The sequence below is a fragment of the Mobula hypostoma genome, chromosome 21 (assembly GCF_963921235.1).
Source record: "Mobula hypostoma chromosome 21, sMobHyp1.1, whole genome shotgun sequence".
NCBI lineage: Eukaryota > Metazoa > Chordata > Chondrichthyes > Myliobatiformes > Myliobatidae > Mobula > Mobula hypostoma.
The window spans coordinates 28,688,718-28,703,334 of NC_086117.1; the positions used below are offsets into that span (position 1 = coordinate 28,688,718).

The following is a 14,617-nucleotide window of genomic DNA, read 5'->3' on the forward strand; positions in this document are numbered from 1 at the left end:
GCAGAGTGTTTGTTCAGTACCCTGAGTGGCATTCACGCTGCTGTCTGCAGGTGGATGCAATCCAAGTACAAGCAGTTCTGCCATAACACGTTTTCATTATGAAGTGTGATTGCTGGGTTATAATACACTACCTTCATTATAAGTGCTGCATTAATTACAGTGCAATCTGCCTTGTAGGCAACCACAGCCTGGCTTTACTATAACATGGCTTTCTATAATGCAAGGTTTTCGAGGGATGTAACTGTTGCCATGGAACAAAACCACCTGTGTTAAGTATCAAGGGAAACTGAATCAGAGCATTACTCAGTCGGGTAGCAATGACCAAGCTCCATTCTGCAGCAGCAAATTCAGTTGTTTTCCTCGTTCCTCCCAGCTAGGGCTCAGGGCTCGTTGTGGCAGGCAAGCTAATTTAGGAATTTGTGATACTAGATTGATTTTAGTTTGGGCAGGGGGTTGAATCATTTTAGCCCAGGGCAATCTAGCAATCTAGTTTATAGTGAAGGTTGCTGACTGACAGTGAGATGATTATTCAATAGGATGTTCAATCTTGGGATGGAGTTTGTAGAAAAGGGAAGCATGATGGGGAAATAGATGGAGCAATGCTAGGGATCCAAGTTTTGATGAAATAGGAACAGATTTTTTGCAGCTAGGATTCCAGATGGCATGAAAACGGCAGTGAAATATTAAGTATCAGGGTGTAAAGAGGCAGCAGCGTGAATGGTAGTGTCAGTAATTGGAGGGAATTTGAAGGCAGGAGGGGTTTCTATCTGGACCCATGAAGGAGTGGAAGAGCAAACGGTAGCAGTACTCAGGAACACCCCACCTCCTGGTTACATTCCCACTTCATTCTGTTGATGGGTCTGGTGTTCTATTTAACCTTGAGCTGAGTACTCTTGCTTCTGTCTCTGTATTGTGGCTTGGCTGTGTCTCTGCCTCAGCCTGTATCACCGACACTATCCTCCGAGCACTTACCATCCCTGGGTTTGACTATTTTGAAGTACTTGTGGCTGACTTTCCACCTCTTAGGTTCAGTCTGCACTTAATGTAATTGCCTTTGGTGGAGATCAGGAGGAGGTACTGAGGCGGATTGTAGCTTCTATGCCCTGATCTTCCAGCCTGATTTTTCTTTTACTGCTGGTATTCCTGCCTTTATCTTTTTCTTTTTATCCCCTCTCTTTCATTACCTCTTCCCCATTGTTCACACCCCTGATACCTGATTACTGAGCTTCAGAAGTCAGAAATTGGGACTGAGATCTTTTTTGTTGCGTTGGGTGCTCTGGCTTTGGGTGAGCCTGCACCTCTTTATTTTCCTTCCGTGCAACGAACAGTTGCAAGAAAGAGTTTGTGAACCCTTTGCAATTACCTGTTTTTCTGCTTTAATTACCTGTCGTTTGATCTTCATCTAGGTCACAATAAAAGACAAACAAAATCTGCCTAAACTAATAACACACAAAAAGAATTGTACTTTTCATGCCTTTATTAAATACATTGTTTAATCATTCGCAGTTCAGGCTGAAAAAGTATGTGAACCCTTGTATTTTATAACTGATAGAACCTCCTTTAGCAACAATAACGATCACCAAACATTTCCTGTAAATGCTGATCAGACTTGCACAACAGTGAAGAGGAATTTTAGACCATTCCTCCATACAAGCCTGTTTCAGTTCACCTGTTTCAGTTCACCTGTACTTCTGGGATACCTCGCATGAACAGTCCTTTTCATGTCATGCCACAGGATCTCAATTGGGTTAATGTCTGGACTCTGACTTGGCCATTCCAAAACACAAATTTTCTTCTTTTTAAACTGTTCTGTTGTTGATTTACTCTTGGGTTTCAGATCATTGTCTTGTTGCATTATCCAACTTCTGTTAAGCTTCAGGTGACGGACCACTACCTTGACATTCTCCTGTAAAATGTCTTAATACAATTTTCGAGTTTATTGTTCCCTCAATGATTGCAAGCTGTCCAGCCCCTTGAAGCACCTAAGCGGCCCAAACCATGATGTGCCTTCCACCCGGTTTCACAACTGGGATGAAGTTTTGGTGTTGGTGTGCAGTGCCTTTTTTCCTCTAAACATAGCGGTGTACATTTCTGCCAAAGAGTTCAAATTTTATTTCGTCTATCCACAAAACATTGTTCCAGAAACATTGTGGAACATCCAGGTGGTCTTTTGCAAACTTAAGACTTGCAGCAGGTTTTTTTTTTGTTTTTTTTTAGAGAGTAGTGGTTTCCTCCGTAGAGTACTTCCACGAACACCATTCTTGTTCAGTGCTTTTCTTACAGTGGACGCGGACAGAGACTTTAGCAAGTTCTAGAGATTTTTGCAGGTCATTTGCTGTTACCCTTGGGTTCTTTTTCACCTCCTTCAGCATTGCATGTTGTACGCTTGGTGTGATTTTTATTTCAGGACGCCCACTCCTAGGGAGAGTAGCAACAGTACTGAGTTTCCTCCATTTGTAGACAATTTCTCTTACTGTGGACTGATGAACACTCAGGTCTTTAGAAATGCTTTTGTAGCCTTTTCCAGCTTGATGCATCTCTACAATTCTTCTTCTAGGGTCTACTGAAAGTTGTTTTGATCGAGGCATGGTGCACATAAACGGATCTTTCTTGAGCGAGTGGGTCTTTCAGTAGCCTGATGTTGTGTGTGTGTTTTTATAGGGCAGGACACCTCTACAACCCACACCTCCAATCTCATCCCGTTGATTGGAATACCTGACTCCAAATTGCTTTTGTAGAAGGCCTTACCCCCGAGGCTTACATAATTTTTTTGAACCTAGACTGTGGTTGTTTAAATGGTGTAATTAGTATTGATGAGAAGTAGTACAATTGTTATTAGTTTAGGCAGATTGTGATTGTCTAAACTAATCACAGACCACATTTTATGAATAATTAATGCTGAAAAGCAGGTAATTCAAAGGATTCACAAACTTTTTCTTGCAACTGTACTTTGGATTAATTTAGTTACTTCATATTTCATGTGTTTTCAATGGGTGACCCCTATCAGTGAATCATCGTGAGTTGGGCCCATGAACAAATCTCGTCACTTAGCCACCTGATTATTCCCATTGAATTGATTGCGGTGTTTTGTTGGTTGAATTATTTTTAAAGCAACATTATGTATGATATGTCAGACCAGTGGTATCACCTTCCTTGCTGCTTTGGCCCTATCTGTTTGTCAATTCTGATGTGAGGTTCTGATTCTGAGCACCTGAGGCCAGCACAGATTGGGTATGTGCTTAACCAGTGAGCTGGGGATTTGCTAATCTCTGGAGTTGAGGAGTTGACTGAGAATCGTCGCAGCACAAGCCCTGTGTGAAAGTTGATCCCTGCCATTCCTTCCCAAACATTTCATCTGGCTGGAGAACACTTGCTGCAAGCAAAAAACAACTGGATTGCAATGTTATTTGTCAATCCTGTTCCTTGAGAAAGAACTCTTCCCAACAGCCTCCTTTAACTAACTATACTTTCAATTCAAAGAGGAACATCTCATGTCGTTCTTTGCTGTAATGTTACACGTTTCATATTGCATCACCTTTGGACATCCTCTCATCCTAACGTAAACACAAGAGATTCTGTAGATGCTGGAAATCCAGAGAAACACATACAAAATGCTTAAGGAAATTAACAGGTCAGGTAGCCTCTGTGGAAAGGAATAAGCGGTCGATGTTTCCAGCTAAGACACTTCATCAGGACTCTCATTCTTTTTTTTTGGCATGTGTCTGCGTGCGTACGAGTCTGTGCGTGTGTCCATGATGATATCTTTTTCATGGCTTTTTACAAGGCGCGGAGCGAGAGAGAAACTGTGTGGCCGTCACTCCTCACACAGACATTTTCACAGTATTTTTCCCTTTATTTTACGGGGTCGAGTTGCGATCTCGACACTCAACCCAGCAGGGATGAAAGGCGGACCCGACTGGTTTTGAACCCGGGAACCTCGGCTCCCGGGTCCGGTGCTGATGTCGTTGCGCCACCAGCCGGCCCAGGACACTCATTCTAACATAGACCTTTCTTTTTATAGGTTGCACCGTGGGACAGAAGTTGGAGATGGGATTTGAATCACCTTTGGGGACCATTGAGCTAACAACAGAGTCTAGAGATTGCCATTGATGCGTAACGTATTACGGTGCCTACAGATGTCAGCAGCAGTTCCAGCTCCTCAGCCACTGGCCTCTGTTGGGACAACTGTTGCTTTGTCTCCAGTGGTTATGAACCCCAACAAGCCTGGACGTGTGACTAACCAACTCCAGTACATGCTGAAAGTGGTGGTGAAGACCCTGTGGAAGCACCAGTTTGCCTGGCCTTTTCATGTACCAGTCGATGCACAGAAGCTTAACTTGCCAGTGAGTCATGCTCTGACAAACAGCACAATTACCATTGTGAAGTGCTTTGATTAAAGTTGCCATTTTGTTTAGTTTCAATGGTTGCTGGCAGGATGACCATTTTTGGGTATTGAAGTAAATGGGAGCTTCCTCATTGCAACTGCACTGGGGTGCGAAAGCTTGTGACTGTTGGCCTCAGTGTTGTGGTTATGAAGAATGGAGATATCTGCTTAGTGCCATTGTTTGGTGTCCCCCGCCTTAGGTGGAAACCAGATTACAATCAAAGCGATACTGTCTACCATCTAAAGAGAGATAGCAGGCACTGGCCTCAGGAAAAAAGTTCTGATTGTGATTCATAAGTTGATGCCTGCCTCAATTTTGGTGAGGGGCATCGTACCTTGGGAGTTTCGGGTGGTTAAACGTTGGTTTGATAATATGGGGTGATCTAACTGGATAATGACAAAGCATGGTGGTGGTGGTGGATCAAAGAGTAGATAGCCTTATATTGGGTGTCCAGCGGAATCTTAGAATTCCGATCGATTTGCGTAAGCCTCTTCACACATTGTACTGTGAGGTTTTGGAATATGGCAGGAGCCTGCAGCTAAACATCAAGCTGCCAGGTAACTGTTTGGAGAAAAGTGAGATTTGGGAGAAAGGTGGAATAACTGGCTTTGGCTTTTTACTTTGGATTTGCTGGACAAAGGAACCACAATCATGAATAATAGAGTAATTTGAGGAAATGCTAGACCTATTGAAATAGTAGTTCATTGTGGTATCCATAGAATTCAGAATACTTGTGGATACAATGGATTTTAAACAGACCAAGAGCCAGGCATCTTTTTATTTAATGGACAAAGGGAGAATGAGCTAAATGAACTAATTTATGTTTCATGAATTTGTACTAACTATGTTTAAATAGCTGTGCAGTGGTGACAGTCTAGTTGAATAATGGCAGTTAGGTTGTCTCTGGCATCTGGTATAAGGTTACTCTGCCTGTATGTAGTTAGGTATGGGAATTGTTGCTCAGTGGGTATGAGGTTACTGTGCCTGTGTGTAGTTGGGTATGGGAATTGTTGCTCAGTGGGTATGAAGTTACTGTGCCTGTGTGGTTAGATGTGGGGTTGGTTGGTCAGTGGGTCAGCGGTTAAAGCATTCATCTATAACAAGTGTTCTCAGTTTGCTTGCAGGATGTTAATCATTTCCTGAAAACCCTTTTCCAGGATTATCATAAAATCATCAAGCAGCCCATGGACATGGGCACGATAAAGAAAAGGTTAGAAAACAACTATTACTGGAGTGCAAGTGAATGCATGCAGGATTTCAACACCATGTTCACCAACTGTTACATATACAACAAGGTAATGCATCCAAAATACAGTCTTTATAGACTTACTCATATTTCCCATTGGTTATCCACAGCTTTATTTTAACATCTGTTCCCTTTGGAGTTAGGTTTAAGAGATTAAAAACCTATTATAGAAACCCCACTCTAAGTGGGTGGCAACAGGAATAGGCCATCTAAACATTGGAGCTTAATCTGTAATCCATCAAGGATAGCTGATTGTTCATCATTTTACTGTACTATCCCCATGTTCCAAGTATCTCTCCACCTCTTATTTGAATGGATAATTGGTTAAGTTACCTAGCTGACTGGGTAGAGAATTCCAATGCTTTATTAACCTTTCACTTAAGAAATTTCTGCTTTGTGTTTTCAAATTGCATGCACTGGCCTCAAGATGACAGATAAGAGCAACATCGTCCCTGCATCTGACCTGGAAAGCCTTTTAAGAATTATATAAATTTTATGAGATTACAAATAAACTCTTCTTGGGCCTCAAGCCTGGGTGCAGTTATTGATGCCTAGTATTGATACCCCCGTAGTTTGTCCCTCCTGCTTGGTTAGTCCTCATACAATTGGGTTTCCGCATAGCAGAGCACTGCATTTGCAATGGCCATAGGTTTGACTTCGACAGCACAAAACTACTGTGCAGCCTCAATGGCTTTTGGGACCGGCTGATAAAGGAAGCCATTGAGGTAAAACTGGAGGAAGAGAATTTTAACAAAGCCGAAGGTCTTTAAAGAACTGGAATTTGATTGATAACAAGGTGGGAGAGCAGAAACCTGATTGGATGAGGACTAACCAATCAGGAGGGATGGACTATGGGGGTGTAAATACCACCGCACTAGACATACTCATCTTCATCCCTGATGAAGATAGCAGAATTTGTCATGGAAATGTCAGTTATAATTGATACATGTACCCAGCTGGAAGCCCAAGAAGAGTTCATTTGTCATATATGCTGGGAAAGCACTAGATCCTTTTTGATGAGATTGTTTATTTTTCTGAACTTCAGCGAATGCAGTTCCACTCTGCTCACTCTCTCCAAATGGCAAACCTAAAACCGATCTAGTGTATCTTTGCTGGAACTCCCTCTATGGCAAGTAAAGTGACCAAAACTCTGGACAGTACTGGAGGTTCGTCTCGTTAAAGCACGATACAGTTGCAGTAAGGCTTCCTTACTCCAATGACCAAATGCTCTCCTGATAAAGGCTTATAATATTATTTATCTCCTAATTATTTGTTGCGCCTACAGGTTGACCTTGAGTAGCTTGCATACAAGTGGAGCCAGGTCCCTTTTAAAGATCAGAATTACCCAATCATTCACTATTTAACAAAAACTTTTGTTTTTCTGTTACGTGCACCATTAGGGTTCCATGGCCAAAACTATTGACTGTGTTGTAAGAAAGGATGATTTCATGTACAAGCTCCCTCTCCCTGCCTTCATTTGCTGCTGTTGGATTGGGGTGTGGAATTGTTATTTTTCTTGTATTTTCCTCATTGCTTAACTGTCCTATGCTTGCTAATCTCATCATCTCTATAGGTTTGTACTCATGTTCAGTGAATTTTCCACTAATTTCAGTGTAGCTGCTTCTATATTTTTCATAGAAGCTTTGTAGTTTTTCGGCAGCTGGGTGTCATACCATTTGAATCTGGCTATTCTATAAATTAATTGTTATCACTGGAATGTTATCTTTTTAGTTGAGGTAGTTTTTGTATAAAATGATCACAACTTCTCCGTTCTCGCTTTTGTTCGTTCTTTCTTCAAACACTTGATAAATGGCCATCGCCACCAAGTTTTAAGCCTCATTCTTGACTTTCAAACCTGGGAATTGTAAGATGACTTGGATCCAACACTGCTGACCTTGTCCCCCTCTTGCAGCCCGGTGATGACATTGTGCTGATGGCGCAGACTCTGGAGAAGATCTTTCTGCAGAAGGTTGCTCAGATGCCTCAGGAAGAGGTGGAACTGATGCCCTCGGTACCAAAGGGCAAAGGTCGAAAACAACCAGGTATGCTGAAGTTTCGAGGTAGAAAATAAATATTTGGAAAATAAGTTGCACCCTGGAAATCAAGTTAAAGAAAAGTGGTCAGTTGGCTTTGGACCCTACACATTATACCAGAATGTGTCACTTTTCCATTTGTGGTTTCATTAGATCACAGGGTGTCTAAAAGAGGTTTAAACCGATCTAGTTTGCTGTGTGTATTATAGTTAAGGTTTTGAGGAGCCCTGGTTTGCTGCCCAAGTGTGGGGATGTCCAATTCATAGGGGAGCTTTGGCTGGTTGTCAGTCTGTTCGCAGTTCCAGGGGTGGCAGTGGGGGTACTACATCCATTTTCCAGCCATGGCCGTGCTCTGGTTCCTGCTGTTGGTCTCACACGATTTCCGATGCCAGGTCTGGCTGGGAGTGGGATTAGAAACATAGAAAATAGGTGCAGGAGTAGGCCATTCGGCCCTTCAAGCCTGCACCGCCATTCAGTATGATCATGGATGATCATCCAACTCAGAACCCTGCACCAGCCTTCCCTCCATACCCCCTGATCCCCGTAAAGGCCCACAAGGGCCATATCTAACTCCCTCTTAAATATAGCCAATGAACTGGCCTCAACTGTTTCCTGTGGCAGAGAATTCCACAGATTCACCACTCTCTGTGTGAAGAAGTTTTTCCTAATCTCGGTCCTAAAAGGCTTCCCCTTTATTCTCAAACTGTGACCCCTCGTTCTGGACTTCCCCAACATCGGGAACAATCTTCCTGCATCTAGCCTGTCCAATCCCTTTAGGATTTTATACGTTTCAATCAGATCCCCTCTCAATCTTCTAAATTCCAACGAGTATAAGCCTAGTTCATCCAGTCTTGCATCATATGAAAGTCCTGCCATCCCAGGAATCAATCTGGTGAACCTTCTTTGTACTCCCTCTATGGCAAGGATGTCTTTCCTCAGATTATGGGACCAAAACTGCACACAATACTACAGGTGTGGTGTCACCAAGGCCTTGTACAACTGCAGTAGTACCTCCCTGCTCCTGTACTCGAATCCTCTCGCTATAAATGCCAGCATACCATTCGCCTTTTTCGCCGCCTGCTGTACCTGCATGCCCACTTTCAATGACTGGTGTATAATGACACTAGGTCTCGTTGCACCTCCCCTTTTCCTAATCGGCCACCATTCAGATAATAATCTGTTTTCCTGTTTTTGCCACCAAAGTGGATAACTTCTCATTTATCCACATTAAATTGCATCTGCCATGAACTTGCCCACTCATCTAACCTATCCAAGTCACCCTGCATCCTCTCAGCATCCTCCTCACAGCTAACACTGCCGCCCAGCTTCGTGTCATCCGCAAACTTGGAGATGCTGCATTTAATTCCCTCATCCAAGTCATTAATATATATTGTAAACAACTGGGGTCCCAGCAATGAGCCTTGCGGTACCCCACTAGTCACTGCCTGCCATTCTGAAAAGGTCCTGTTTATTCCCACTCTTTGCTTCCTGTCTGCTAACCAATTCTCTATCCACATCAATACCTTACCCCCAATACCGTGTGCTTTAAGTTTGCACACTAATCTCCTGTGTGGGACCTTGTCAAAAGCCTTTTGAAAATCCAAATATACCACATCCACTGGTTCTCCCCTATCCACTCTACTAGTTACATCCTCAAAAAATTCCATGAGATTCGTCAGACATGATTTTCCTTTCACAAATCCATGCTGACTTTGTCCGATAATTTCACCACTGTCCAAATGTGCTGTTATCACATCTTTGATAACTGACTCCAGCAGTTTCCCCACCACCGATGTTAGGCTAACCGGTCTATAATTCCCTGGTTTCTCTCTCCCTCCTTTTTTAAAAAGTGGGGTTACATTAGCCACCCTCCAATCCTCAGGAACTAGTCCAGAATCTAAAGAGTTTTGGAAAAATTATCACTAATGCATCCACTATTTCTTGGGCTACTTCGTTAAGCACTCTGGGATGCAGACCATCTGGCCCTGGGGATTTATCTGCCTTTAATCCCTTCAATTTACCTAACACCACTTCCCTACTAACATGTATTTCCCTCAGTTCCTCCATCTCATTGGACCCTCTGTCCCCTACTATTTCCGGAAGATTATTTATGTCCTCCTTAGTGAAGACAGAACCAAAGTAATTATTCAATTGGTCTGCCATGTCCTTGCTCCCCATAATCAATTCACCTGTTTCTGGCTGTAGGGGACCTACATTTGTCTTAACCAATCTTTTTCTTTTCACATATCTATAAAAGCTTCTACAGTCAGTATTTATGTTCCCTGCTAGTTTTCTCTCATAATCTTTTTTCCCCTTCCTAATTAAGCCCTTTGTCCTCCTCTGCTGAGCTCTGAATTTCTCCCAGTCCTCAGGTGAGCCACTTTTTCTGGCTAATTTGTATGCTTCTTCTTTGGAATTGATACTATCCCTAATTTCCCTTGTCAGCCACGGGTGCACTACCTTCCTTGATTTATTCTTTTGCCACACTGGGATGAACAATTGTTGTAGTTCATCCATGCAATCTTTAAACGCTTGCCATTGCATATCCACTGTCAATCCTTTAAGTGTCATTTGCCAGTCTATCTTAGCTAATTCGCGTCTCATACCTTCAAAGTTACCCTTCTTTAAGTTCAGAACCTTTGTTTCTGAATTAACTATGTCACTCTCCATCTTAATGAAGAATTCCACCATATTATGGTCACTCTTACCCAAGGGGCCTCTCACGACAAGATTGCTAATTAACCCTTCCTCATTGCTCAATACCCAGTCTAGAATAGCCTGCTCTCTAGTTGGTTCCTCGACATGTTGATTCAAAAAACCATCCCGCATACATTCCAAGAAATCCTCTTCCTCAGCACCCTTACCAATTTGGTTCACCCAATCTACATGTAGCTTGAAGTCACCCATTATAACTGCTGTTCCTTTATTGCACACATTTCTAATTTCCTGTTTAATACCATCCCCAACCTCACTACTACTGTTAGGTGGCCTGTACACAACTCCCACCAGCGTTTTCTGCCCCTTAGTATTATGCAGCTCTATCCATATCGATTCCACATCCTCCCGGCTTATGTCCTTCCTTTCTATTGCGTTAATCTCCTCTCTAACCAGCAACGCTACCCCACCTCCTTTTCTTTCATGTCTATCCCTCCTGAATATTGAATATCCCTGAATGTTGAGCTCCCATCCTTGGTCACCCTGGAGCCATGTCTCTGTGATCCCAACTATATCATATTCATTAATAACAATCTGTACTTTTAATTCATCCACCTTGTTACGAATGCTCCTTGCATTGACACACAAAGCCTTCAGGCGCGCTTTTACAACTCTTTTAGCCCTTATACAATTATGTTGAAAAGTGGCCCTTTTTGATGCTTGCCCTGGATTTGTCGGCCTGCCACTTTTCACCTTACTACTTTTTGCTTCTACCCTCATTTTACACCCCTCTGTCTCTCTGCACTGGTTCCCATCCCCCTGTTGTGAACTAACCTCCTCTCGCCTAGCCTCTTTAATTTGATTAGTTAAAATAGGGTTAGTTCCTATTGCTGGACATACCTGGGAGGACAGTTCTAGTGTTGGTGTGGTTACTTGCTACCTGCTGATAAGGGCTGGTTGCCCAGTTGCTCCATGCTTGGCCAGTTCTTGTTGCCATATTTGGTTTAGGGAAGCCAATTTCCACTTGGTGGACGTGGCTAGATATCAGTTCTCGGGCTTCTCACAGCTGGGGAGGTCATCGTACATGTCGGACCAGCCTCAGTGAGATTCTGTACTCTGGAAGAACCACAACACAGGGTGTAGAAAGATGCTTCCAAATGTGTGAGGAGTTGGCTGCAGCAGAGTGTGTTGGTGATAATGTGGAGGCATATGTTCTCTGATAAAATCTTGAAAACCACCAAGTGCCAAAGTGTCTGAGTATTTGAGTGTCCACGGTTTTGATTTGGGAGGTACACTGCTCCCTAACCTATTGTGCTGGTGCTTGTTCTCTCCTATGTCTTATGGTCTCGTCTCTTATGGTCATACTTGACAGGAATCCAGCAGGTGGCAGCAGTGTCTTCAGCTAGTGAGCCAACAGCTTTCCCGGAAGCTCCACCTGAGGTCTCTCCAACTCCCATCATAATCCCCACTCCGGTGCCAACCACCCTGCCCACCCAGGTCACCGCAGCTCCTGCTCAATCTTCAAGTCCAATGATGTCGGTGATCCCACCACCAGCACAGCCTGTTACCAAGGTAAAGGCCTCACCTTGTTTATTATTCTCTTTGTCACTGTGCTGTGACGGGCTTGATCAAATCCTGCGTCTGGGAGACTTGGGCGAAGCATAGGATTTGTTTTTGTGCAATGCTGATTGCGTCTGTAAATTACATAGCGCTGGACCAAATAGAACAGAAGATCTTCGTAGTAGCACCCAGTCTGTGGGATTCAGTGATGGCTCTGACCCTGCATGAATTACTCAGCCTCTTGATCAAATTCACGGTCTCCAGCTTACTTTGAAGCGCAGAGCTGAGGGATTACCGGACTGTGGTAGGGTGTCTGACTGTTGAACAGAACTTTTTATTCACTGGGTTGTTGTAGAGCAGGGGTTCCCACCTTTTTTGTATCATGGACCCTTACCATTAACCAAATGGTCCGTGGACCCCAGGTTGGGAACCCCTGGTGTAGAGTACAAGTCTAACTCACTTGTTCTGTACCTTTCCTGGAAATACTCTAATAGTGGAACAGTGTTAAAGGAAGCCTTAGTCAAAATTTATTCTGTGCTATTTCCTGCCCTAGGAATGTTGGATTTGTTTATGTGCAATGCTGTTCTCTCCTACGTCGTGTTTGTCTCTGGAGTTTTTAATAGTTGCCACAAGGATACAATATCGCATTTGTCAATTTGGCAACTCCCACAATCCCACTGTTTGGGTTACAGAAATTCGCCTTTGTAGAATTCACAAATCTACCAAAAATTCTGAGTCGATTGGGGAAAAAAAATGTGTTGGGGGGTGGGGGAGAGTAAATAAACAAACACAAAATATATATTTTTTAAATTTGCATTTCTTGGTGTATGCTTAGATAAGGTAGCCTCATGTTTTGAAGAATTAAGATCTAGAAACTGATCTCGGAACGTTACTTCCCATAACACAAAATGTGACCAGTATGTCATAATTCTTCAGAACATAAGGCCACTTCCTTATTGCTGCAACCAGAACTATTGGGAGTTGCTGCCCAGTGGCCATTGGATTGGTTGAGGCTATGGATGGCAATTGAGTTGCTAATGGATCATGTTTATGACAACAAAAGTCTCTTCTTGTTTCAGAAAAAAGGTGTGAAACGGAAAGCGGACACGACGACTCCCAGTACTTGCGCCATCACCGCGAGCAGCTCTGAGTCCCCTCCTCCCTCCTCAACAGAATCCAAACCTGCCAAATTGACGTCCCGGCGGGAGAGTGGGCGCCCGATTAAACCGCCAAAGAAAGACCTGGAAGAGGTGGAGCTCCAGCAAGCGCCTGGCAAGAAAGGGAAACTGACTGAGCACCTGAAGCACTGTGACAGCATCCTGAAAGAGATGCTGTCGAAGAAACATGCAGCTTATGCCTGGCCCTTCTACAAGCCTGTAGATGCTGAGGCCCTGGAACTGCACGATTATCATGAAATCATTAAACATCCAATGGACCTCAGCAGTGTGAAAGTATGTTGGCATCTCTTTGTCTCCTACTCTCAGTGTGGTGAACACCTAGGTTAGAATGGCTTATACTCGCCGGAATTTAAAGAATAGGAGCGATCTTATTGAGGCAAGAAGTCCTTAGAGATATTAACAGACCAGCTTCCAAGAGGATTTTTCCCTCAACTCGGGAGCCTAGGACCAGAGGACATAGTTCCAGCAATAAGGGATGCAGTTTAGCAATGGGATAAGGAAAATATGAATTTAGACAGTATTATAAATTTTTGGAATTCTTTACCTCAGAGAACTGAGGTTCTTCAGTCATTGAATATATTTAAAGGTGATGTCAAGGGACACTAGTATAATCAGTGAATTTGAGAACAGGATACTAATGAGGAACACTTGATGGCTCTGGGTCTGTACTCGCTGGAGTTTGGAAGAATGAGGGAGGGATCTCATTGAAGCCTATGGAATATTCAAAGGTCCGGATAGAGTGGATGTGGAAAGGGTGCTTCCAACACTGGGGAAGTTTAGGACCAGAGGACACAGCCTCAGAATAGAAGGATGTCCCTTTAGAACAGAGATGAAGAGGAATTTCTTTAGCCAGAATCTGTGGAATTGTTTGCCACAGGTAGCTATGGAGCCCAAGTCATTGGTTATATTTATACTGGAGGTTGATCAGTAAGGGCCTCAAAAGTTAGGGGAGAAGGCAGGAGAATGGAGTTGAGAGGACAAATAAATCAGCCATGATGAAATTCTGGAGCAGGCTGGATTGCCTATGTTTCATGGTCTTATAGTGGTTGATTTGAGGCACAGAATCGTCCATTACGTTATTTGAATCATTGAGCAAGCTTGAGGAGCATTATGGCTTGTTTTTCATATGTTTCTATGGCTGCCGTTTGAACAGTTTAGGTTGAACTGTTTGGAATCTTGGTCTTGATGATTCACAGCTCCAGAATTTTATGTTCAGTGGTGAGGAGGAATGGTGGCTGGGTGTAGAATCTGAGTTCTCTGCCTATTGAGATTCAACTTGGCTCAGCTTTGAAGAAAATTGTAGGTCCATGGTCTGAGACTGAATTGGGCCACATCAGGTTCTGCTGGCTTTTTACAAATGGGTTTGGGTTTGAGGATTGGCCTAAGACCTTCATTGCCTATTGGAGTGGGTGTATGCTATGGTGGCTGGGTCAGGTTATAAAGTCACTCCAAGCTTTTGCGGTTAGATTGAGTTAAATTGGCTATGGTAAAGACAGGTTTTAATGTGTACTTAAGCTAAGGCCTGTTGTGCAGGCGGTCAGTATGGAAAACGGAATGAAA

At 43.3% G+C, this 14,617-nt stretch overlaps 2 protein-coding genes across 3 annotated transcripts in view; one reads left to right on the forward strand and one right to left on the reverse strand.

The window, feature by feature from the left end:
* Window positions 1-14,617, forward strand: part of LOC134359919 (bromodomain-containing protein 3-like) — a 41,181-nt gene that overhangs the window by 9,453 nt on the left and 17,111 nt on the right. For both annotated transcript variants that reach the window (XM_063073770.1, XM_063073769.1), the window contains exons 2-6: window positions 4,022-4,343; window positions 5,543-5,680; window positions 7,544-7,673; window positions 11,692-11,891; window positions 12,959-13,330. In XM_063073770.1, the coding sequence (XP_062929840.1) occupies window positions 4,110-4,343; window positions 5,543-5,680; window positions 7,544-7,673; window positions 11,692-11,891; window positions 12,959-13,330 (1,074 nt within the window). In that variant the 5' untranslated portion in view covers window positions 4,022-4,109. The remainder of the gene's footprint in view (window positions 1-4,021; window positions 4,344-5,542; window positions 5,681-7,543; window positions 7,674-11,691; window positions 11,892-12,958; window positions 13,331-14,617) is intronic.
* The window catches only part of LOC134359921 (putative uncharacterized protein BRD3OS), a 42,491-nt gene continuing 29,711 nt past the window's right edge, over window positions 1,838-14,617 (reverse strand). Inside the window, exon 2 of the mRNA XM_063073772.1 lies at window positions 1,838-2,418. The gene's annotated coding sequence lies outside the window, so the exon portion shown is untranslated. The remainder of the gene's footprint in view (window positions 2,419-14,617) is intronic.